We start from the raw sequence: 26,502 nt of genomic DNA, 5'->3' as shown, positions 1-26,502 counted from the left end.
AGTGGCAAAGAGAAGTCCTTTTTTCTGGTTATGCCCAGCTCTTCCAGAGCATTCAAAAGACTATTGTATAATCAAACTACATTATGCCTGAATTAAGGAAAGAGAAGAACAACAGCAAGAATAACATGCATTTGACAACTTTATAACAATTGTGCTTTCAGTCCCATAGTACTTTCCATTCAAGAATTTCCAAATACATTGCACATATCAATGAATTATGCCAACAACTTTTTTTTTACTTAAATTCCTACAGTACTTTTCTACTTTTAAGAAAAATCTAAGTAATGTACTTGTTTCCGATATTGTTACATTGCAGTTTTTTAAAGGCCTGGTCATCAGTGGGAGCAAATCTCTCTAGCATCTCTCATTTTAAATAAACTGCAGCAATTTACACAAGCTGAGAATCTGGCCCAGAGTGTTTGGAGCTCATGGCCATAATCTAGATGTAGTTTGGCTGCTTTGCCCCATGTGGCTGGTGGAATCTTGCCACAGAGCCAACTAGCCCTAGGAGAAAGTATATAGGGGATCCTCCAATGGTGTAGTAGTCACAATGATAGCTCTGTGCCATCTCCCCTCCTGCTGCTCGTGTGAGGGAGTTGTGGCCAGAGGAAATGGGGCATGGGAGCGATGCTCCTACTTGCTGTTATCCCTCCTTGCTATTTCAACCCATTGGGGTCACTGGCAAGCAGCATCTCTAAGCTGAAGCAGGAGACTTTACAGCTGGTGCAGTATCAAGGAAAAGGAAAAGTGAGCTTTATGTTATCTTTATGTCCACTCACGACCTGCACTTCACAGCCATAGACAAGGATCTGGTGCCATATTTCTATAGAGGAACAATTTAACAACTCAGTTTCAACACTTTTAGGAAGCCTAACAACCTAAATTCTATGACTGACAGGAAGTAGTTCTCGGTTTCCCCAACCTTTCTGCTGACTGATTCAGTTTCATTAAAGTATAAACAGCAGGAGCTCCTCCTGAATCTTAGTGCCTAAGCTGCAAATGTTATCATTCAAGCCTCTGAATAACAATATGCTGCTAATAGTAAATTTTCTCAATGCTGTGGAAATTTGCTTCTGCTCTTCAATATCACTTATGTTAACAAATGCATATCATTCAGATTTTGAGATCTAATTTGGAAGATTAAAACCCCAACATCATTAGTTATCTTCTTGCACCTGAAGTAGTAGCCATTAGAAAGTCAACATTTGCCAGAGAGATTATAAATAATTTACCTGCAAATGGTTAGTCTTGCTGCACCCTATTACACAGTATACTAGATGGCCTCCAACATGCCCCACCCAACTCTGCTGGCTAATGCAGAAGGTGAACAGAGACATGACCCTGACTCTATCCTCATCCTAGCACCACTGATCTTAATCCTCATATGCCCACAGCACAAGAAACAGGTCTGTGCTTAGCCCTAAGAACATAGGGAGTGGTGGGGGAGAAAAGAGCTAGGCACCATCTCATCCTTGATATACCAAGTGCAGAGTTAGGCATAATCTAGCCCTTGACATGCCAAGTGAACAATATAATTTCATGTTAGATTATTGTGATTTCATTTTGTTTTGTTTTTTTAATTGCCTCTGGGACATTCAGCACACATTTGTAGTGCTACATTTTAATGAAAAAAGAAAAGGTTCAGATAATTCAGAGGAATGCCATGAGAACTATATAACACAATAATATCCCTTGCTATTGCCTAGTGTGTGGCGGACTTTAGATATAAAGCAACAGGTTTCTTGATCTCCTGAGATAGAAAACAATGACCACCTGGAATTCTAATTTCATTTTGTGGTGACATTTTTTCTACATAATTTTTGTGCATAAAAAGATTTTCAGAGAGATCATGTTCCACTCTTGGTTACAAAAGTGAAGATGCATTTGAAAAAGAATGTAGTGCCTCTGCTCTTGTAGTTTCTGTGAACTCTTTATTTAATGAAATAAAACAATTAGTACATATGAAACACACACAAAAAAGACCACCTCCTTTGTATCTCTGGAGCATTATGTTACTCAAACAGCAAAAGTAACAATACAAAGGAAAAATGTTATTCAGGACTAAGGTTAGCTCCAGTGAACAATGAATCAGTACTAATTTAAAAGGACATTGGCAAGGTAAAAACATTTTTCTTACCGGGGTTAATCTGACCACCTTAAATTACTGAAATTAGAAAAGTTTTTAAAACTCTACTTCACTTTTCATTATTTATGCTGCTCATTAACTTTTTGCATTTCACTCAGTTTGGACAATGAAACTAGACTAGCCACTTTCACTTTTGTTTCTAGTTAATTTCCTTTACTAAATCTCATGCAAATACAAACTTCCAGTTTCTGATAGTAGTGCCTAACTGAAGATAGGCTCCTGCACATTTTGCACTAGAGTTAGCCCACTGGGCAGTCCTGAACTGGAAATTTTAGAAAGAATGGGCCACATTCACTGCTAGCATAAGAGGTGACAACTCCACCGAAGACAATAGAATTACACCTGCTTGCACAAGTGGTGAATTTGGCCCAACAAATACAGTGGCTCTGCACTTTTTGAATGCATACGTCTCATCAGACTTCATCTTTGCATCCACAATCCCTTCAAAGCTACTGCGCGAGATTTGATTAGGTGGCACAGAATTTACAATGTGCAGTTCAAAATGAACATACTGTATTGTGAGTCAGTTAATGTAGTAAAAACAGCCCTTATCTAAGCCTCAAGGTACAGTAATAGCTAGGAACAGTCCAAACCTGTAGAAATAGAGGAAAAACAATCTGAACAGCTCTCATTCCAATCTCTGAGAAACTGGGCAGAGTGAGGGAGAGTGAAGGAATGTGCAAAAATATTATTTTCCGTTTACTGAAGAAAAAATAAACTAATTCTATCTCTTGTAAAAATTATTAATTTAAAGTACAGTAGCTGCCTAAACTGAACTTGCTTTTTTACTGTTTAAAAACATACCTTTTTAAAGATAGCAAAGGGTTACAAACATCAGATGGATTAATATAGAGAGACAGATAGATATATGGTCTGATCCTACTCCCATTGACTCAATGGAAGTTTTGCAAGATTGAATGCACTGTTAAAGCTATTGAGATTCTAAAGTAGATCTAAAAAATAATAACAGAATTGAAGAAAGTGGGTGGTTGTATTACACACAGAGACCAAATAGTCAAATTTCAAATTATCTACATACTTTTGTTTATTGGATGAATACCATCTATTCAAACCAACACAGGAGACCTTATCTCAGAGCCTGATCCTTAGCCGATTGAAGTCAATGGGTGTCTTTCCATTCACTTCAAAGGACTTTGGATCGGAATTTGTGTTTTACATACTTATTTAAATCTGGTACCTTAAAGACTCTGATATGACCTGCTAGCAGTAGAATGAGAACCTGAAAATGTCAACATCAGCATCAGTGCTGTAATACAGTTAGGATTTAAATGATCACAAAAAGGTTTTGAAATTAAAGGTAACCTGCAAAGGTAAAGAACCAGATTCTAGTGCTGATTTGTGATGCAAGTTCACCCTCCCACTCCCCCTGAATCAAACTATAGGGATATTCAGCCCTAAAAGCAGACCTGTAGGTCTTCTTTCGGCTTCTATACCATCCAATGCACCCAAGACCAATTGGCTGGCACTCCTAGATGACCCCCTTGCACACACTGTGGTGATATCACCAGAAATAGAGCAGAAGCCAAGTGGCCAACATGGGAGTGGGTGCTGCAGGACTTAAGAGAATCAAACTAGAGATCAGTTTAGAAGTAATAATGCATTAGCTGTCTCTAAGAGCCTGGGGGCATACAGTGAATATTGGGAGCTCCTGGGATATTGTACTTTACTTTAGTAGGTCACCTTTAATGTTCCACTGATAAGTACATAACTTAAGGCTACAGTTCCAACCTTTCTAGCTGCAGATTCAATACTACAGTTGGGCACTGATTTACACAGTGAAGGCAACCTCTGCTGCAAGTCTAAGCACATCATATTTTGTTCTTTGAATGAAAACCTAGAAAGAGTCTCTATAATACAGCTAAACCTATGGAAATACTTCTCATTTTTGGTCACCTATGGATTTGGGTTACTCCTAATATTATCTAAAAACTTCAAAAACTCTGAAGCACAATCCTGAGTATACTTACGGGGGAATCATGTAATGATAGACATACTAGCTTCATTCTCTCCCCCATCTAGCCTCTTCACCCCTCCTCCCAACATAAATCCCCACTGCACAGTGGGGCGTAGAAGCAGAGCTCTGCAAAATGTTGTGCTCAGCTGAACCTAAGCAAGTTTCAGAAATCCTGCCCTTCCCTCCTATTACTAGTATTCACCCTTTTTTGTTCTGAGCAGTGCCCTCTGCACCCCAAGGAAGGACAGGATTTGCCCTCCACCCCAAGTAAACTCAAGTGCCAGTTCCAGCCTGCGTCACCTGCTTCCAACCTGCTTCGCATTACAAAATAGTGTCACCATGCTTAACCTTGGATCAGAAGAGTGTCAAGTGCTGCATTCCACACTTCTTATTATTGTGAATATATAGCATTATAAGTGTGCATGGCACTTCCTCTTTCCCTTCTTCAGTTCCGGTTGAGGTGGGAAGAAGAAGAAAGACTGCCACTACTCTGTGGGTTTGGGACTACAGAGAAGGCCTAGCCCCTAGACTTCCTAAAGCTTTTGGGAAGGAAAGAGAAGCTTGAAATGTTACAGATGCCCATCATTTGGACAGCAGATCTGGGCTTCCAGCAGCCTTGTGTAGTACACACAACTGCAGGGGGTGATGAGAAGGCCATGCCTCCAATACCAGGTTGGAGAGGGAGAGATATGTTAGAAGGTAGGCCAACTCCTGTTATAGTGAAACTCTGCTTCTAGTGAATTTTAGTTGTGTGGGAGAGTGGACAGAAGTATAAACACCACTTCAATACAAGTGGATTCTACTGTGTGCTGTTCTTTGTGTTCAGGTGGCAAGGTAGGGATGTATACAATTTACAATTCCATTTCACAGCAAAGGTGGGGAGATCTTTTTTAATTAGAACAGTAAATAATCTCTAATTAGATAGCTATGTATCAAGAGGCAGCAAAAATTCGACTAGTTACCCATATTAAACTGTTATGAATAGAATGGTGTCCTTTAACAGAACTCTGGCAGAAAATGTAGAAACTACAACCTATTTCTTGAAAATAGTGCAATAACAGCTTCTCCAACTCTAAAACTATTGTCTTTCTTTTTCTGTTACTAAAGAGTAGAAGTTGAATACTGATACAAAATGAACTTGTAAAAACTTTGACGACATCCTTTCACCGTAAAAGAATTTCCTCTTGATGTACGGATGTGCTCCAGGAGCCACCAGGACAAATATCAAGTTTTAGTCACAGCTGATTTCTAGCCCTAATGTAATTGTTAATGTAGGGTTCACTACTAGTCTAAATAGACTGTTTATAATGGGATCCCACAAGCTCTTTTGAAAACATTGTATTGGCACCTGACCAACTATATCTCAATGAGCTGTATGAGAGTTTTCAGAAACACTCTGGCTTCTTGAAAGAGAACAGAAAGAACTGTCTGTTAAATACAACAGAGCCCCTGCTTCTAACTGCTCCTTTAGCCAGATTTTTATGTTCTATTCCCGCAGTCTCTGACTTCATAGTTAATTCAAAAGTGTGTTTTGAAGTCCATTGATGTAAGTACGATATATAGGCCCTTAGTAGGATGCAGCATACACAGAAACAGCCAATTCACTAGCTTCTTTGGCCTTTTGGAACAGTACTTTTAACATGAGCATGTCACCGATTTCTACAACAACAGTCAGATCTTTCTGTGCTAGGTAAGAAAATTAATTGTCACAAGACACTTGTAAGAGATTTAGAATACTATTACTGAAGACCCTCTAAGCAAGAAATTGTTGATGCCACTTACAGCGGAAAAGAAGGGAGTGGATGGATTGCTTACTAATTTGCATAAGCAAGGCACTGAAGAGGTTGCAATTTTTTTCTTTTAACGTTTCTTTATTAAAGTGACTATCCAAAAAGTGTCCTAGAGCTTCCTGTTACATCTAGCAAGACTTGGATTTTACTTAATACTACACTGGGGTCCACTAGCACATACTCCTGTGCTCACATGGAGTCCCACTGAAGAGTGGATACCAATGCAGGACAGGGCCACTGACTGTACACTGAAAGGGAGAGTCTATTTTATACCATTCTATCTAGCCAACGATTGCAAATATTTTGAAAAGTCTTAATGTGCTTTCCCAGTTCCTCACCGAAGGCACTGAGACTTCTGAAATCTATTCACATAACATCCAGACCTTTTCTGATTTCCATTGAGGTGTAATACACAATAGAGCACAAGAAAATGAATGTGCAGAAATCTCTGTTTAAGAGAAAAAGCCTAATCCTCTTTGAGAGGAAAACCCAAAGGAAACACACTTGTGCCCCATGGAGAAATTCCATAGTTAATTCACTACTTGTTCTATATTGTTCCAGGATTTCTGTAGTTTTATATTAGTGCATTATACATTAATTCCCTGGATTGAGAGTGTTGGGAGAAATGTTTGTTTTGTAAACTAATCACTATAGCTTAAAGATTGAAAGGAGAATGGAGTCGGCTCAGACTGCCCCAAGACCTGCCCAAACAGTTGTGGATTAGCACAGATCCAACTTATCTATAGATCCCTGTTCTTCTATGGACAAGGCCCTCTGATCCATCTGGGGACTCACTGCTGGAGAAGAATGGAGCCAGGAGGCACAGGGGCTGGGGATTTGGGTTATGAGTAAGGCCTCGGTCTTGCTGCCTCCTGTCTTTCATTTTACCACACTACTGTGTTTTGTTGCATAGGGCATGATCTGATATACTCCGTAACCTTGTGATAAATTCAGACCTAAGAGGCAGTAAACATACAGGATGGCAAAGCACTGCAGCTAACCCTGAAGTAGCTAGGCCAACCAGAAAAATTAAAACCCGAAGCAACATTTATGCATTTCCAGTCCCCTTCTCTGAAAGGAGAAAAGACAAATTCCCATCCCTCCTAAAATCTAGAGATGGCTGGTGTAGACTCAGCCTGATTCCTGATCGTCCCGAGAGGCCTCTTTTCTCTCCTTTCTCTAGTGCCTTTGCCTCCTCAATCCAGAACTGAGGCCTTCCAATGTAAGGCTGCTAGCAAGGAGCTTTCCAAAAGCTGGAGTAAAGCTGGCTCTGTTGGCCAGCAAGGCAGAAGGCAGCCACTGTAAGTAATAGCCAAACTATAAATTGTCTCTCTCATGTGTGAAGCCAAACCTGAGAGGGATTGCCTACAAAGGAAAACCCGATCGAGATTTTTGAGGTCTTTGGGAGAACCCCAGAGTAGTCTGTCTGGACCCCCTTGGAATTACTGACACCCATTTGAGCCCACAGTTTGGGGCAGTTACAAGGGTCATTATGTTAGTGTGATACTGACTTGAGTAACAGCTGCCAAATAACCGAGTAAACTGCTAAGTGTTTATACTGAAAGTCGTACTTGTATATTACTAAAAGTAGTTTACTGGACTAGATGGTTTGATTTGTTTTTAAACCTACAGAGTAGTTAGTCATGTTATTAGTGGTTTCAATAACCCTAGATCTGTGTAATATACTCACATGCCAAATCCAACACCCCTACTGTGCTCTATTTTAAGACAGCACAAATCTATGTGCCATGACCATAGCTTATCGCAATTCCTCTGACTGCAATTATTCAAAGATTCAAAACAAGAAACATCTTTTCTGGTTAATTGCAGCCTCCTTCTTTGCCCCGGATTAAATATTGATACTTTGTTCTTTCAAATATATAATTTGCAAATGAATGGTTGTGCTAAGGGTTTGTCCAGGAATTGCGAAAGAACAAAATAAACAAACAATGTTTAAATTCAACCATTCAGAGTGGTTAGTATTGAGTTCACTGACAAACGTAGCCTCTCCATCCTAGGAGAAAAATATTAAGAGATTTCCACCAAGTACTACATGCTGAATTTTTCCAAAATTCAAACAAACAAGACAATCAGGACTACTTTGTTATTTCTGATTTTCATTAAAAATGGGTGAAATTCATTTTAGTATAGTAGGCCACTCTATGTAAGCTCTTTGATGCGAGCACAGTAATTTATTACATATTTGTACAGTATCTAGCACAGTGAGGTCCAACTTGGTTGTCGCCTTTAGATGCTACCACAATATAAATGTTAAATGATAATAAGAATTACTCTTTCCAAACCACTTGGTGCTTTAAAATGTGTAGAAGTATCCGTGTGGGAAATTTATCCTGTATAAACTAAAAAATTATCTCAATTCCTCTAGTGTCAAACCCTTCTATATCTTTTAACGGTTTCACCCATCATGTCAATTCTCACCTGAAATTTTATGTTTTGTAAAAATAAGGTATACAAACCCAAAACCAATAGAAATATATATTTACAGTACTTTTAAGAGTTCCAGTGTAAACTATATTTTCAAAGAAACAAAACATTTCCCTGCAGCCTTTGCAACCCAAATCCTGTAGCATTGTGATAGTGTATGAGCACCTTAATTTCTTTTTAAAAAGTGAAACTTACTAGTATATTTTCATTCTCCAACATGGGAGTATGCATGTGTGATGCTGGGTAGGCCAGGTGCCAGCTCTTGCCAAGGCTGCAGGCATTAGCTAAGAACTGACAAACTCATAGTTGGAGACCAGACTGGTTCACTTACGTGTTAGTGCTGTTCCATGTTATAGTGCTTATAAGACTGTATTTAGTGTTTAGGCTCTATAAAAAGTTTGTAAATTGCTGCATCCATTAATCTTATTTGTAATGTCTGTGTTTCGATTTATAACTTTGAAAATGTTTGCTCTAAACTTGTGAACAAAGATGGGAATGGTGTTTCCTCACGCCTGTCCAGAAGAACTATCAAAATTAGATGGGCCATCAAGGAACACCACAATTCAAAGGATTGGTTAATGGCCCTATCGCATCTTAGAAATGCTACATGCAAGGAAGCTCATCCTATGGAGCTGGAGGCTGAATGAAGGAAATAAAACAAAGACACAGGAAAATTTTTCATCTCTTTGCTGTCTGAACTCTTACAGGGCCAGAAACACCCCAAACTGAACCAAAGATCCCCAGGGGTCTGCCCTGAAAGACACTTTGAATTGACAGACTACTACTACATTCTTAGGATTTAGATTGCAACTCATGTGTGTTTACTGTTGCTTGCTATAACCTGTAAATAACTCTTATTTGTTTTCCTAGTTAATAAGCCTTTAGATAGTTTATTACAGAATTGGCTACAGGCATTGACTTTGGTGTAAGATCTAGGATACCACTTGGTCTGGGGTAAGTGACAGGTCTCCTGGGACTGGAAGCAACCTGAATATTTTATGATTTTTGGTGTAGGTGGCTATTTATCACTAAGTCCTGCTCACCTGGGTGGCAAAATAGACTGGAGAAGCTAAGGGGACTATCTGTGACTCCATGGTGAAACTGTTAGTGATTCAGGAGTTCACATTTGTTACTGATTCGGTAAAATCTAAATTATAGAACACACCACCAGTTCGGGGGGTCTGCCAGGAGGCAGGTATTCATGGTCGTGAGCCACTCCAGATAGTGTGACCACATGTATGAAGTAAACAGCATAAATAGTTTTAAAAAATCATTCACATTTAGTTATCTTTGTTGTTACCAGTAACACTGGAAGGAAACCAGTTCTAAAAATATATTTGTACCATAAAAGTGTCCCTTAAAGGTCAAGCCTATTTGCTCTTCTGTTGGACTGTAGCTTAAAGAGCTTCTAAACTCAACTCCCTTCAGAACAGTATGTTCTTCTCTAACCTTTCTAAGCTACTGTATACCCCTTGGATCCCTTTATTATTTAGTTTACCATTCCTTTTGTCTCCTCGCTTTCATTTCCCTCAGAGAATAAGAGGGAGAGAACATGCCACACTATTCCAGTTTGAGCCATACAGGACTTGAAAAAAATCTCTCTACTCTTTTAGCAGAGCATTTTTCAGCTTTTTCCACTATTTACAAAAAAATGTTAGCCTTTTCAACTTCATCCAGCTCTACCCCAAAATTCTCCTATATGTGATTTGTTATGGGGCACACCACTCACTGTCAGCCTGGTGCCTCCTCCTGGTACTCTGGGGATTAGCTTGAGGCTGACACACACACTCACCCCATCCACAGTTTACACATCATCACTCTGTCTCTGCTGTCTGCCTGCAGCTCTTCCTGCAGTCTCAGGAACCACGGTGTCCTCTTTGTTGCTCAGTCCTCTGGCCATGTCACTGTCCATGTTCCCCCCCTTTCCGGGGAAGGTTTAACTCCTTAATAGTCCTAGGCACTCTTTCCACTCACTGCCTCAGTGCCACTCACCCAGTGGCTGGTAGGGGAACCCGGGACCTCTCTCTTCTCCAGGTTCTAACCCAGGGACCCTGAGCTCAGCAGTCTGGGCCTTCTCTCTCTCTCTCTTGCCTCACTGCTCTATCTGTGGGCTACTTCCTACCACTGGTTCTCCTTTTCTTCCTGGGCCTACCAGTTCCCCAAAACCTCCTACCTCTTCCCAGAGAGTGACTGCAGTCTGAAGTCTCCACTCCTCCCTTTCTCTGGGAGTGTCTGCCTTTTCCACCTATTCCTGCCTAGCTAACCCCCATTAATTAGCTGCCTAATTGGTGGATTGGCCAATCTTACCTGCATTAAACCCTGCAGGGTGAAAGTGGGGTAGTCACCCCATCACATGACTACAGAAGAGCATGATGTTCTCTTTCCTTGATTTTTGTACCCATCTTCTGTCTCAATCTTTTGTGTCACCATCCTCTATCCCAAATTGCTTCCACTAACAGGTACTGTACTGTGTTCAGCAACGAAGCCAGTTCTCCATCCACTCAGCTAGCCACTGAAGTGAATGGCAAAACGCCCACTGACTGCAGCGAGTGTGCCCTTTCTCAGCATATTTACTCACCTTGCACATTAGTGTTTTTTCCTACAGTACATCAAAACGTTCCTAACCTGGTTTGTAGAACCTACATTCTACTTCCATCTGCATCATTGGTAACAAGGACCAAAACTGCTGGCTCCTCCTTAGCGCATTCTGGAAGCTGGTCTATCTGGGATGTAATGTCCCCCACCCAGCATTCAGAAGGCAATGAAATTAAAATCATGATTGTTCAGTGAAGCCCCAGACACTCATCTGCATGTCCTCGGGACTGGTTTGATTTACCTCATTGTCCTTAGATGTGCGCAGCACAATATACATTTTTTACCCTGCTATACATATTTATTTGGGCATCCTCAGGAACTCCACCAAAGTGTATTTTCTTCACTGTTGTATGGCATTTTGATTCTTGAGATTGACATTTTTGCTGTCAATGTGTTAAATAAGCCAACATTTTCTAATGTACATTCATACCAACTGAATGTCTTCATCCAGGAAACACATCCACATCCTCTATTACCCACAAATCCTGGGATTCACCCCCATTTCAGGCCAATAATCCTCCATCTGTACCATCCCATATAAACTATGAAGAAAAAGCCAAAATTAAAAAGAATTGGGAACATAATATCAGATGCAGCTAGTCAGTTCTCACTATCACACACACACCCTCTGATTTCTTGCCCAGTTAAACTCAGTAACTCATATGGACGCACTGAAGAATTTTACTCTTACCCAGACAGATACAGTGGCCCAAGGTCTGGTCTGTTGCACTTGTTCAACTCCACTGATGTCACTGGGATTGAATATCCAGAATTAGGCCATCCTTAAAAATGTGGGACTTTAAATACATGAAGCATACTTCTCTATAAGACTTTGTTCTTTTTCCTCTTATTTACCAATCACACAAACAGTTCTCACTAACCACCTAGCAATCCAATCCGAACTACAAAGAAAAATCTAAATGATTATAGGTTCAAAAGAAGAGCCAAAAGAACTGTTTGATTTGTAAAGCTATTCTTGCAGGTATTTCTTTGTGGGGCGCATGGGGGAGAGTTTACGTAAAAAAAAAAAAAAAAATCTCAGAGATAAGAGAGAACCCTCAGCCCCAACAGGTGTCAGATTTTCCAGTCAGCGCTCAGTACTACTAAATGGATTCAGTCAGTTGTTTTCCAAATACTTGGACCCACTGGAAATGCTCCAGAGGTCAGCTGATCGTCCCACAGAATGTTACAGTGGAGGGAAGAGCTGCAGAGGCCTGTTCCACAGGGAAGTGGAGGTGTAGGGTCCTGCTGTACAAGAGTCTCAGAAGCCTGGTCCCCAAACACAACAGAAGCCCATCATTTTTCTTGCACTGGAGCCCTTCCACATATCCACGGAAGAGCCAGAATTTGACCTTTCATCTCTTGATTTCTCCTAAAGATTTGCTTTTCTTTTGTGGAGTCAGTGCCAGGCGCTTTAGCACAACCACATTTACTCAGTTTCAGCACTTTGGCATAAAGTGGGAAATTCGCCATTTAGATAGCTCATGCCCAAACCCTTAGAAAATTAGGAAAATCCACCAACTTTCCTCTCATTAATAATCAAGTCACCAACAATCACTGCTGTGTGCTCACTATCATTGGCTGAATCTTAAAAAGCAGTGAAAGACCTTAAAAACATATTAAAAGAAATTAGATGCAATGGCTATTTTTCCCCACATTTTTAAAAACAAAGTACAGAAATGTGAAATGTCTGAAATAGAACCCAGTAAAACCACTAAATCTGGGGGAAACGTGCGGGTTAACCTTCAGTAAAGCTATAGAAATGGGATGGACCAAGGCCAGATCCACAGATCGGAGACAGGACTGAGAGGCAAGCAAGACACCAGCAAACTTTAGAACTGCAGACTCATGCAACCCTGTGCTTGCAGTTGAAGAGAAGGAAGAAGGCTGCTTGGTTTGGGTGGGGGAAAGATCCTGTCTTGAGAACAGCTGGGAAAAAGTGTTGAAGGGGCATGAAGCTTTGGGGTGCCTCCCCCCAAGTTTAATGGATCTGAACCGCAGATAGTGACAATCTGCTCTTGCCCAGGATGAATAGGAGTTTCCCTATTCCTTAGATAAGCCCTATACCCTAGTCTTTCCTCATGTCTTCTACTATAACTTGCACTAAGTTTTCTACTGTTAGTTACCATTTGCTTTCATCAAAGTCAATGAATTAACTCAGAAAAAAGGAATGAACTTGTGAAAGTTACCAACAAACAATACTGTAATATTGTGTGATATTTCTCGAATGCCAGATAGAAATGGAAACATTCATTTGTGCATTCAGTCATATAACATTGAAATGCAGTGGGCATAAATGGGACATGCTTAAGAAAATACATTTACTGAAGAACCACAACCATGTACTGTAGCGTTAAAAATTTAACATTTTCATTTCAAAATCTCATTAAAGTACAATGGAATTCTTCAGTATTTCCTTTTCCAGCATGACTAGTACCAAGAAATCTGGATGTAAACAGAAGCCTTTGCCCTTATAAGTAGCCTCTTCCTTCTGCTTGATCCATCCCATAATCCAGGGTGTTTTATGTGACTTTGGGGCTCAATTCTGCAAACCTTTGCACCCACAAATAGTCCCTACAGCATGCCCCAAAGGGAAAGGAATTAGGGGTCAGGGGAACAGTTTGCAGGAGATGATGCCTTCTAATCATATGGATCTTCAGGATCCTCTAGATTCCTCTAGATCTGTGGTAGTAGTAATAGTCTACATACATGGATGGTCTCCCTTCCTTATGGCCCAATGGCTGCAGTAGCAGCCATTCTGTTGCTGGCTAGGTCCCTCTGGATTACCCTCAATAGACCCTCAGTGAGTTAATCATACAGCTTCAGGCTGTATTTACTCCCAATCAGGGGTGAAATCCAGGTTTTCCATTGATCTCAGTGGGACCAGTATTTCACGCCAGATCTCCATGCAGGGGACTGTACATCTGGTACTAGTTCATCCCTTCCTCATCCCTGTCACCCAAACCCTGAGAAGCCTCAACTCCTCAATGGGAAGGTGAAGAGAGTGAGGTTTGCAGAAAGTGAGGTGTCCTAATGCCTTGGTATCTGCGGCAGCCCAAGAATGCAGAAGGTTCCCTGGAGGAAACATCCTTCGCCTCTGCATGGGCATGGAGATATCTGTCCCTGGAGGGCCCTCTGTACGTGTACCTTCTCTGTGCAGCCCTTTGTACCACGCAGCATTTTACGGGATGGGTATTCTTTCAAACTGTAAAACTGTACAAAGGCAAGTTGATATTTGATTTCATTATGACTTTTCACAAAATAGACAAGTCTAATATTGTACAAACTCACATAAATATAGGCCTTCCTGGACTCTACTTAGAACAAAGAGTTCTTACAGGATTACAGCTGACCTGTATCGCTATCTCATAGCAAACCAAAAACAATTCCAACAAGGTTAAAATGTTTAACCTTGGAACTATTTTAGTGTCAAGTGGGACCTATTTAATTTTAACACCACAAATTGATTAAGCCAAATAATTTCCAAGAGATTACTTTTCATATGCAAATATTAAAATAGCTCAATAAAATTCCTCATACATTTTCCAATTAAAATTAAAGTAATTGGGGGAAAAAGTCAAAATAATAACGTATGACTGTTAAAATCATGCTGTCAATTTCCATCACCAGTTGTCTGTCATTTACTGCCTATTCCACAGCACTATTCCATTCTATCTTAAGCGTCTGTTAATTAAAATGATGATGCATGTCCAACTCAGTGTGTTGCCTAAACAAGTCTGCTGAATTTTATTACAGTAAGTCTTTTTATTCTGACTTCTCAAGAAGTTTTTCACATCTGCAACTGCTTGCATTAAACATCAGCTATCTAGGCAATCAATACTTTTAATGTGATATGCTAAAAGCAATATAAAAATAATATTCTGTATATATATATATATATATATATATATATATATATATATATATATAATAAAAGGCTTTCACTTAATGACTCTTGGGAGGTTTCACTCCAAAGTGAAAGTTCTCTTCGGGGGGGGGGGGGGGGAGAGTTTCTGTGCTGGATAATGGCACTGACTTTATTTACTATGAATACTGTATTTACCTTTGGTGCCGAGTAGTTTAAAGAAAATAGGCTATGTACCTACATTTTGTTCACTGTGGACTCAGGCCTACAAGATGGCCAGCACCCTCAACTCCCACTGGGTTTAGGATGCTCAGCATCTCCAGGAGCGGCTTAGTACCATGCCGAATCCAGCTCCACAGCACAATAAATTAGTTTTTAAAATCCAGCACCTCAGCACATGATCGGAGATAAAAATATTGGCCACCCACTCATTTTGTCATTTCTCACTCCTTCACTTGTTCTAACATTCAAATCACACTCCTCATGAGGAGCAGACACTCTCTGAACTAAATCTAATGGGCCCAATCCTGCAAACCTTATTTCCAAGCATACTGCCTTACACAGTTCCCTCTTGAGGTAAGTGGCACTGCACAGCTATAAGAATTACACCCTGGTTTGTAGGTTTGGGTCCATTAGTGGTTGAATTCCTACACTAGATCATAACCCCCCCTTTTTTCCCCATAGATGAGAAAAACGGAAACAAAACATTAAAGTTAACCGTAAATTTTGCTATCAGATAATACTATTGGTCCATCAGGCCTGGTAACTTGCCTCTGGATATCTAATCATTCAGAAGAAGCTGTAAAAAACAGTGAAATTGCGCAATGTTCAGCCACTGTTTGGTATCTTTAAAGAGGGGGAAACTGAGGCATAGGGAAGTTAAATGACTTGTCCAAAAACCACAGTGGAAGTCACTGACAGAACCAAGTACGGAACCAGGTCTCCGGTTTCCTAGATGACAAGATAGTCCTCAATTAAACCCTCTTCTAGTAGGCTTCATACCCACAACCTCTGAATTTGCTAACGGTTCTAGAGATCCAACGTAGTCTATTTCAGCACAGTCATATCTTTAATCCAGCCACATTATTTTACCTGACAACTTGCTGAAACACTTCATTCTCCAAGTTGAGTAAGTACAAGAAAACTACAGAACATATTACTTGCGGGAGGAGGGGCAGGAAAGGTTATTACTTTTTTTTAAAAGGTAAATGAAGTCTTTCTGAAAATCTCTCCACTTCAAATAACTTCTCTTTTTTTTTCCAGGTTATATTTTTACAGACATTTAATGGCTCTTTGTCAAGGGCCAGATCCTGAATTTCTTACTCAACCCTTACTCAGATCTGAAGTCAATAGCAGTTTTGCCCCCAAACTGATTAACCTAACATGCTTATAGATATTTAATTTACTTATCCTCCTCAAATGAAAACTGCATAATTACAAAATTAAACCCAATAATGTCTGTACATACATTTTGCATATTTTCCCTAAGTCCAAATGATCCTTTTAAACATTAATTCATTTATAAGTGGCATATCATTAACTGACATTGAACTAAGTGTAAGCATATGTATGATGTAGGAAGATTCATGAGCAGGAATATATTTCACCCTTTAACAAGTGCAATATGCAATTTACTTTGATCAGAGAAGAATTAAATTTGTATAAATTCAGAAAACATATTCCATGGAGGGCAAAAGCTTCAGTGGGTGAGATACATGTAAATAGGCCATTTTACATTTGAGTGCTCTTGGAGAAAAATGTACTGTGCAGCTAAAATCGATATTGAATCTGTATTCTATAGTATTAACACTAAAAAGCAGCATTGACTGTAATGTGAAAGAAACACCATGGGCCCAATCCTGCAGTCCTTAACAGGAAAAACACCCTTTGGTTTCTAGTGGGTGGTTTGTTTTCTATGAGTAAGTGGGCTGCAGCATCTGACCCTAACTTAATTATAACTCAAACAATGACACACAATGGGCATGTAAAATGCAGAGCCTAAGTCTGTGTTTTAAACAGTTCCATTTTTGCATGGTTATGTTTATAAACTTCTTCAGAACAATATGCAATCATGAAAGAACAGTATTTGGGGGGTGGGGAGGGGAATGAAGAAAGAGGTTATCAAGGGATTGTCTGGAGATCTCATTTTTTCAATATTGGGATAGGATTCCACATTTGCAGTTGGCATTTTCTTCCTTTTAAGTGGATATTGGCTTGAGAATGGTCGTGGATTGACACTAATGGAAACTAAATTTCTGTATCCTCAAAATATTTACAGTCTGTATAAAACAGTAATGCCAGCTCCCCCACAGCAATTTCTCTTGAATTTAACCTGGAGAGAAGTCTCTTCATAGGAAGGAACAGAGAAGAACATTTAATACATTCTCTCTCTGCTGAGACAGAGAACAAGGGTGGGAAACATGATAGTGGTTTCTGTGATGGAAGCCCCTGTGCATTAGGAAATGGACTGAAACAACCAACTCATCTCCCATAGACACCCAAACAGCTGTCATATGGTACAAATTTCAGTCACTGACAATCTCAATTAAATTTGAACCAAAAGCCTAGAGGTTAGAAAAATGTCCCATTACCAATCCTTCAAGCCTTAAAATAATTCCATAATCAATACACCCCCTAACCAAACATATGCACAGTTAGGGCCTCATCCATAGCCCACTGAAGTCAACAGAAGTCTTTCCATTGACTTCACTGGGCTTTGGATCAGGCCTTTATGGCCTAGATCAGTATAAAATGTTCTCTAGGCCCTGATTCTCCATTACCCTACACCTTGTGTAGTCATTTCCACCACATAGAATGGTAGCATTTTACACCCAGTTTGCCTAGGAGGAACGGACTACACAAGCTGCAGGGTAGTGGAGAATGAGGCCCTGTGAATCTAAAAAGATTGTAATGTTTACATTATTGAAGAGCACAGAAATTTCAGTTAATTTGTATTACTAAATTTCAAAAAGCTAAAAAGAAAAACTCTTTTCAATTGTAAGTAAAAACAAGTCAAATGAGTTCTACAATTTTCTCTCTTACAAGAAATGTGAAGTAGATAACAGTCATGCAATTTTAGGAAACAAAGACAGTTCCTCTTCCCAGGATCCATAATTTGAAACACAAATGTTCTTTAGCCTTCCATGTCCTGTTAGAGATAAGCTAAAACTTCCTGACCTGATACTGACATGATTTGTACAACTCTCTCTAGACCAGCAGTCCTTTGCTTTATTAATGTTGGCTTTCTCTGAAGTGATGCCTCATGTCAATAACTATGGAAGGGCTGGCTTCAGAATTCACTGGGAAATAATAGAAACTGGGACAGAGCACGTGGGTCCTGATCAGGAGAAAGCTGGGAGATGGATTTCACAAGTGGGAAGTTACAATTAGAGTGGGAAAAGAAAGGAGTATTTGAAAATGTGCAGTCCCGGCTGCATTTTCTGAAACAGAGCTTCTCTTAGAGATAAATAGTCTAAAGAGTGACAAACATGCTTCATAACAATCAGTGGATCTTAATTGCTCAAACACCCACCAGTGCATTTTATTCAGCACTAAGCACTCCATACAAAACTGTTACCATTCATCCTTTGAACCCAACCATTTATTAAAAGTTTGCATCTGAGTCAATACGATGACAGGCAGATAAGTCCACGCTTTGCAATGTGGCGGATTCTCATACAATGTGCCAGTAGGGATGGGCTCAGAATGAGTATATCAAATGACTTGGGCTGCCCTAAAATTTGTGAGTGAGGAAGAGAGTGGTGCGTATGCCACATACGGAGATCAGAGTAAAGGCAAAGAAGAGCACAGGAACAAACATGGGACAGCTGGTCTGTTGCAAAGACAGAGGGAAAAAATAGTTTACACCCAGAACAATGCAGTAATCAGTTTCCAGTAAGCAGTATTAATTACCAAAATATCAACTAATCTAATCAAGAAGATTAGTGTTTATTAGTCTCTCCAAGTAGTCAATGATTGTTTAATTTTACTCTGGAAAGGGATTTTAGAGTGGAGGCATATGCTTTGGTTTTAGTTTAAGTCTCTGTTTTTGTATTTATATCATAAAAGAATGAAAAGTACTTAGATCTTGTTGGATCAATAACTAGAGTCAGAGACCACAACATCACAAAACATGACTGAATGTATAATAGATATTTTGGTGCTCAATTTGATGCTTGTTTTATTTAATCACAACACAAATAACAGCTAGAACATAACAAAATACCTTGCAAATTTCCGATATTAACCTCGAGAGCTTAAAAACAAACACACCTACAGCATGTAACATTCTTACAGAGGTTGCAAACTCAGCTACAGACTAATAGGCCATAGAATGTGACTGCAAAACTTTAAAACTTGGGACAATAAGTGATCTAATATCTAAGCTGCTGTGGTACATCAGACACTGACAAAGAAATTCACTGTGGTAATGCCACTCCCTGCACACTGCCAAGTAGTTTTGTTAGAATCATAACCTATTTATCTCCTCTGAGTCATAATAACAAACAGTGGTGAATGATCATTCTTTTTCTCTTGGGCTTATTACAATTAAGAGGGGAGGGGAGTTTGGCAAGATTTCACCTTAACTGATCGATTAATTTCTTAGGAACAGTGAACCTTGGGATCACAAACTTGCAACACATTTTAAAGACTTTATCTGGAGCAAGAAAAGAAGTAAAAAACTTACCATGTCCCTGTAACAAAAAGATTATAGAAACAAGGAAAAAGGATAGCAAGTTTTGGAAAGCAAAATGGCTTGAAATACAGTAGTAAAAGTACACATTAGCAAGGTTTGAAACCCCTAATTTGGATTGTATTATTAACAGAGTATGGTTCAAGCAACTGACACCTGTTGATGTTGTTCTTGGCCACACTTTGAATTATTCCATCACCTCCCTGCCCAATGTTTCAGCATTCCCAAACTAGAATGTGAATTGCTACATAATGTTGTGACAAGGAGTCCGGTGGCACCCACGAAAGCTTATGCCCAAATAAATCTGTTAGTCTTTAAGGTGCCACCAGACTCCTTGTTGTTTTTGTGAATACAGACTAACAGGGCTACCCCCTGATACTTGACATAATGTTGTGTCATTTGGAATGCTTGTAAACAAACAAAAAACCAAAAGCCACTGCTATATTTTCCCCAGAGCAGGGAAAGAGGGGCCAAGTGTAACAGACCTCTTTTAAACAGGGAGTAGGGGGAAGCAGGTGCTTCAGATAAGCACTTCAAGTCACTAAGCTCCCCAAGGAGACTACTATTAACCCCTCTTCTCCCCACTAAAGAGAAGATGCAACACTAGGAGGTCTAGGTAACTCCACTATCTCTATGCAAACTGAAACGTCTAGAAACAAGCCCAGGAACACTTCTGTCTTTGAAAGGGTCAGGAACCCGTTGGGGAAAACTGGCCTGAAAGGCGCATTTCTTGTGCTTGCAGGGTTAGCCCAAAAACGTTCATTGCCCCCTGTATTAGGGCGAGCAGGTCTCTTGCTCTTACCTGTCTGTCACCTTAACCGTATTGCCACGTTTGAAGATTAGAGGCCAAGGGGTGGGGGGAGATTAGGTCAATTTGTCAGTGGCCACGGAACGCATCTGCTTGGGGGCTGAATGGGGCGAGCAGGTTGCTTTGCTTTCGCCGCCCGGGAAATTCATGGGGCTGAAGTTCCCCGCGCCAAGGGGGAGGCTCGCGCACTGCAGTGCGTGGAAGCGGGTAGGAGCTGGCACTTTCCGGAAGGCTCAGCGCTCCCCTCACTAGCAATCCTCCTGCGGGAGGCTCTCCGCCTGCCTCCCCCCGCCCGGCGGCGGGCTGGGGCATGTGGGCCTTTTTGGTATGCCGAGAAGGAACTGCTCCTTGCTGCTGCAGCAAAGCGCGCGGGGGGCACCAGCCCAAGCTGACCACCCGCCTGGGCGCCGATCTGGGTCTCTTTGCCCTGCTTTGAGCTGGGCCCCCGCTGCCTGCGCCGAGGCTGCTGCTTGTTGATGTTGGGGTGTCAGGGAGGCAGCGGGAGCTTATGATCTACTACACTGCAGTGCCCGCGTCTGGAGCTGCCACTGCAGGGCAGCCAGCCCCGCTCACACCCACCCACCCCCTACCCAGCAGCACGCACACCTCTCCGGGCTCCGCGCCGCTCGCGCTCTCCAGGGATTGCAGGCACCCCAGGAAAGCGAGCGCAATCATGGACGCGCTCGTGCAAACACAAGCCCCGGGCGCTCGCTCTCCTCCCGCGGCTGGGTATTTCCCTGCCAGGCTGCTTCTCCCGAAGACAGAGAGTTAGCCTCCCCCACCCTGCTGGCCAACGGAAAGCACTGAGAAGGGGTAGCGGGGAAGTGCCCCCTTGGGCTGAGATCGGGCTGCCCAAAGCACCTGCATTTGCATTCCTTATGTAATGTACTGCAAGTTTCCCCGTTGGAGCCTGTTTGAATGGAAGCCCATGATCATCACACTAGAGCGGAGAGAACAGACACAGAGAAGGGGGTGGGGTTCATCAAGGAGACGTGAAGCAAAGAAATACACAACAAATAAAACCACCCAAGCCTGTGCTGCTGTTGGTGGGCCGGTCTACTTTGGCTTAGTTTCCCTCGAGGCACAAGAAAGTACCCCCTGGTCTGTGCCGGAGAAGGGGAGGAGGGAGCGCTAGTGCAGAATGGTGCGCTTTGGGGTTTGTATTTCACTCGGGAAAGGTGATCCTGGGTGGGAATATTGTACAAGCTAATCAGAAAGTCTTGGGCAGGACCCGAGTGGCATAGCCCCTGCACAGGAACTAACCGCAGGCAGGGGATCTCGCACCAGCCAAGAGCCCCTGAGCCCTCTTCTTCAAACTAGCTGCACCTGAGGGGGCGGGTTGGTCGAACATGGCAATCTTTCCTCTTCGCTAAAATGGGCAACAATATAAAACTTTCCTTCTCTCTGGACATGCCCCCCCCCCCCCCGAAACCAAGAGAAGCAGACTGGGTTTGCATCGTCGCCGAAGCTAATCTAAAACTGCTCCTTCATACACATATTCACATGGAGGTCCGTACTGGCCTCGTTATATTTCCCTTTCTCCCCTCCGCAGGATTGCAGAGCTACCTCAATGAGCAACAGACAGGATAGCATCAAAGGAAAACAATGCGATGCAATGTATTGCTTACCAGTTGAGTTCTTGTTTTTCTTAAGACTCTTGCCACAAAGACACTGCAGCATATGCGATCCTTTGCTGAAAATGTTCCAAAGAAACCACATTGATTTGGGCGAAAAGCAATCCAGCAGCTTATACACCCTGAGAAAGAAGAGATCCTTGCGGTTGCATAATAATAAGCTGGGATCAGTTCTCCTGAAGAGGGGCACCAGTTTTACCATAGAAAAAATAATTATATTCCGATCTTCTCCCAGTTTTTTTTCCTCACGTGCTTTATTTCTTTGAGACTTCTCAATCGATGCTTTTTGCAGCCAGGTTATCCCCCTAGATCAACATTGGATGATTATTACCAAAAGCGTGAAAAAGAAATCCTTTTTCAGCATGAAGCCAAACGAAAAGTAAGGTGAAGAAATCCCAGCTGAGGCCAATAACTAAGCAGAGACAAAAGATCCCCAAAGAGAAAACCATAGCCTGTTACTCGATTGCTATGAGGATGGGTGGATCTGCAGAACAAAAGCCAAGACAGGATTCATCCTACTGAAAGACTGCCATTGTGCTGCCCCTAGGAGAGAAAAAACACACAACCAGTACGACCACCCAGATCAAGTCTGATTGATGAAGATGTATACTCCCCTCTTAGAGTGTTGATTTTACCATCAAATCCCAGTGATCTGTGGAATCTTATTGCACCTGCGGGTCTCAATCACCCTGCAGAACAGATGCAAATCTAGCCCTTAGCAAGATCACAGTATGTGGAGAGAGAGACAGATCTCTTTCGTTCCTCTCACTCTCCCTGCTTCCAATACCCGTGTGCATTTGGAACAGATCCCTCCCTGGATTTCGCTCCTGAGCCTTGGATGTGAGTTACAGGCATTAGATAGAGTAGGAGGAGTTGAAATTTGCATTGAAAGACTGGCTTTCCATGACGTAGCCACGTGCTTCCAGGCCTGTCACCAGTGAGATGCTTCAGCCAGCCCAGCGAAGGCAGTGTCACTGCAGTCTCTGCCTGCCCTCCTCCCTTCCTCGTCCCCCGTTCCCCGGCCCTCCCCCCAGTCTGTCTGGGCTGCCTTCCCGTTGCTGCAGCTTAAAATAATGGTCACACTCTGCCACTTTTACACCTGGGTGAAGTGAAACCCATCCCTGAGCCAGGGAGGAAAAGAAACTGGCATCCCTTCTGAGTGGAGAGAGGCAGGCTCCTGTCTGCAGACCCTTGTCACTTAAGGGGATGGCAGAGGAAAAACCTTGGTCCAGAAGCTCAACTCAGGGAAAAGGGGCCCTTTTCATAGGCAACCTCTCTTGGTCAGGCTCAGCCTCAGATTTCTTTTTGCCAGGCCTGTAAAAATTTTGCCACAAACTCCCCTCTCCCCATACCTTCCTCAAAATTACTGACTCCTCTCCCCCACCCTATCTTCCTATCCCCCCCAAACACAAGCCTGCACCCCCACCAAGCCTGACTTTTGTCCACCAGGCTCTCATCCCACACTGCATTAACATGAATTAATAACAGGGCAACTCTGTGCTCCTGAAAACCAGGAATATCTCCTTTTTCAGAGTCTGTCTCTCTGGGTTTTGTGTCAAATGTGTTTTATAAACCCCAGCAGACTGTAACCCTTTGTGGACAGTCCTTTTGCTGTGTGTTTGTACAGCACCTCGATGCTACAAATAAATACAATGCAAACAATAACAGCAATACACTGGCAACCTGAACTCACAGAGGTCTGGGTGAACGCATATGCTCCTCAGCTATCACCCCTAGGTTTGTCATACAGTAATGTTGCAACCAGCCCCTCATGAAGCTCTCCAGTGGGCATCACCCTCCAGTCAGCCTTCCCCCAGTAATGCCTAGACTGGGATCTGTATGAGGTCTGAGACTCTGAGCACTGCCACGGAAAGTGTGCCTGTGAGCACTGCAACTGGACCTGAGTATGGCAACAGTGGCTACTGACGCAGACTGGAAGTTGATGCCCATGCTTCTCGACCTCACCTTTGCTGCAGCACTACATGATATCTGGGTATTGGAGAGAGTCAAAGGTTAGAGGAGATGTGATACAGAGAATGAGTAAGTGTGGCAGACTGAGAATGAGGCAGAGATATGAGATCAGAATGATAGTGAAGGGAAAAATGTATAGGCAATATGAGAGGGGAATGGAGAGCTTTTCTCTCCTTTCCTCCACCCAGCTCCAACCCTCTACCAAAGTCCTCCTTTTCCAAGACAAGTGCCCAGGTTTTCATATTGAATATCACTCTATAAATTAACCATTTAATTTTCTTTTTTAACCACAAACACTGTCTTCATCTAGTAAGTCACTAAATATTTCCATCAATTCAAACCCAGGCAGTTCAGTGTTTCTTCTGAATTTGTAGGTGCTACCACTGGTCAAATAGGCACAATAATAACTTCTGTAAAGTGTGTGTGTTGGGACTTTGGATCCTGTCTCCTGCCCCCCACTGTGACGGGTTGGATCACAGAAACCCCCTTGGGAGCTGCCACCTAATGTGCAAAGACTACCCCTGCTTCTGTTTTCCCTGCCAGCTCAGGACTCCAGCACCCTGTTTTGCTGAGCCAGACACTCCAGTCTGCTCTAACAAAGACTCAGGGTCTGAATCACTTGCCCCAAAGCTGCAAGTTTACCTGAAAACAGCGTACAGTAGTGTGCTTGTCTTTAGCACTCAGATGCCCAACTCCCAATGGGGTCTAAACCCAAATAAATCCGTTTTACCCTGCATAAAGCTTATGCAGAGTAAACTCATAAATTGTTCGCCCTCTATAACACTGATAGAGAGATATGCACAGTTGTTTGCTCCCCCAGGTATTAATACATACTCTGAGTAAATTACTAAATAAAAAGTGATTTTATTAAATACAGACAGTAGGATTTAAGTAGTTCCAAGTAGTAACAGACAGAACAAAGTAAGTCACAAGCAAAATAAAATAAAATGCGCAAATCTATGCCTAATCAAACTGAATACAGATAATCTCACCCTCAGAGATGCTTCAGTAAGTTTTTCTCAGACTGGACACCTTCCAGGCCTGGGCACAATTCTTTCCCCTGGTTCAGCTCTTGTTGCAGCTCAGGTCATAGCTAGGGGATTCTTCATGATGGCTTCTCTCCCTCTCTGTTCTCTTCCACCCCTTTATATATCTTTTGCATAAGGCGGGAACCCTTTGTCCCTCTGGGTTTCCACACCCCCCCCCCCCTCACTGGAAAAGCACCAGGTTAAAGATGGATTCCAGTTCAGGTGACATGATCACATGTCACTGCAAGACTTCATTACTCACTTGCCAGCACACACACATACAGGGAGACTCACAGGTAAACAGCCATCTGCAGACAATGGGAGTCATCAAGATTCCAAACCATCATTAATGGCCCACACTTTACATAATTACAATAGGCCCTCAGAGTTGCATTTTATATTTCTAGTTTTAGATACAAGAGTGGTACATTTCTACAAATAGGATGATCACACTCAGTAGATTATGAGCTTTGTAATGATACCTTACAAGAGACCTTTTTCACAAAGCATATCCCATTTGCATTATAGTCACTTATTATCAAATTTTTTATAAAACTATCCCAGTTACATTATATTCACTTATTATCATGTTTTTATAAAACCATGTAGACTGCACAACGTCACACCCTCCTCCTGAACTTACTGCCAGAGACTTGGACACTGACCATGGCGGAGGCAGTATACCTAAAATTCGTTTTTGGGCTCCCCTATGGGGCAGACACTCCTGTGTCCCCCAAAAGGGAAAGAGACCCTGATCCAGCTGTAGGCTCACAGCTACCAGCTATGGGGGACCTTTCGCTGGCCAGCAAAATCCCCCCCCTTTCATTCAGGTTGGGTTTGCTTCCAGCTAGAGTCCTTGGGGTTTGTTCCCACCGCAGCAGTCACCAGGACCCCAACTTCCAGCTCCAGGATACATGTCTCTGTGCACCTCTTCCACTCCATTACAGCCAGGTCATGCTTCTGGGTCTTAATTGCTTTGTTTCTTAAATCCAGGCTGGTGAGCAGCCTTTTCTTTTTCCAGGTCAGCCTTTTCCCAGGCAAATTGTATATCAATTTCCATTTGTCTTCCCTTGAGACCATCACTCGATGAGCTGGGATACCACAGAGAACACCCTCATGCCAGAACAGGCACCCCTCCCCTCCTGTCTTGCTAGGTTAGACACTCCAGTCAGCTTCAGCACAGACAGAGGTTGGGCCACACCCATCTGCAGTTCACTGAAACTGAGATGCACTCAGCTCAGGGGTTTCTTAGTTAACAGAGACATTCCCAGCGCCCATTGTTCAGTCTTTCTGGGCAATTTGAAACTTGTGTAGTTTTAGCTTCTTTTCATCTTCATTCTTACTTATTTTGCTTCCTTTTCTGTCCCTACTTCCCTTTCCCGAAATAAGCAAACAGAAAATAACAAACCAGTAACCACTTTGTCTGTTCTCCAGCCACCACACTTAAAACTCACTTAAAATCACTACCAGTATCTCAAAGCAATCAGCTGTGCACAGATCCTGCTCGACTACGCCACTGTGACGGGTTGGATCACAGAAACCCCCTTGGGAG

At 42.0% G+C, this 26,502-nt stretch overlaps 1 protein-coding gene across 2 annotated transcripts in view; it reads right to left on the bottom strand.

The window, feature by feature from the left end:
- The window catches only part of FGF14 (fibroblast growth factor 14), a 638,300-nt gene extending 616,147 nt beyond the window's left edge, over positions 1-22,153 (bottom strand). For both annotated transcript variants that reach the window (XM_065413672.1, XM_065413691.1), the window contains exon 1: positions 21,946-22,153. In XM_065413672.1, coding sequence (XP_065269744.1) covers positions 21,946-22,153 — 208 coding nt within the window. The remainder of the gene's footprint in view (positions 1-21,945) is intronic.
- Positions 22,154-26,502: the final 4,349 nt, after the last annotated feature.

Source organism: Emys orbicularis, chromosome 1, assembly GCF_028017835.1.
Source record: "Emys orbicularis isolate rEmyOrb1 chromosome 1, rEmyOrb1.hap1, whole genome shotgun sequence".
Classification (NCBI taxonomy): domain Eukaryota; kingdom Metazoa; phylum Chordata; order Testudines; family Emydidae; genus Emys; species Emys orbicularis.
The sequence above is the reverse complement of the archived record's forward strand: the minus strand, read 5'-3'. Positions and strand labels throughout refer to the sequence as shown.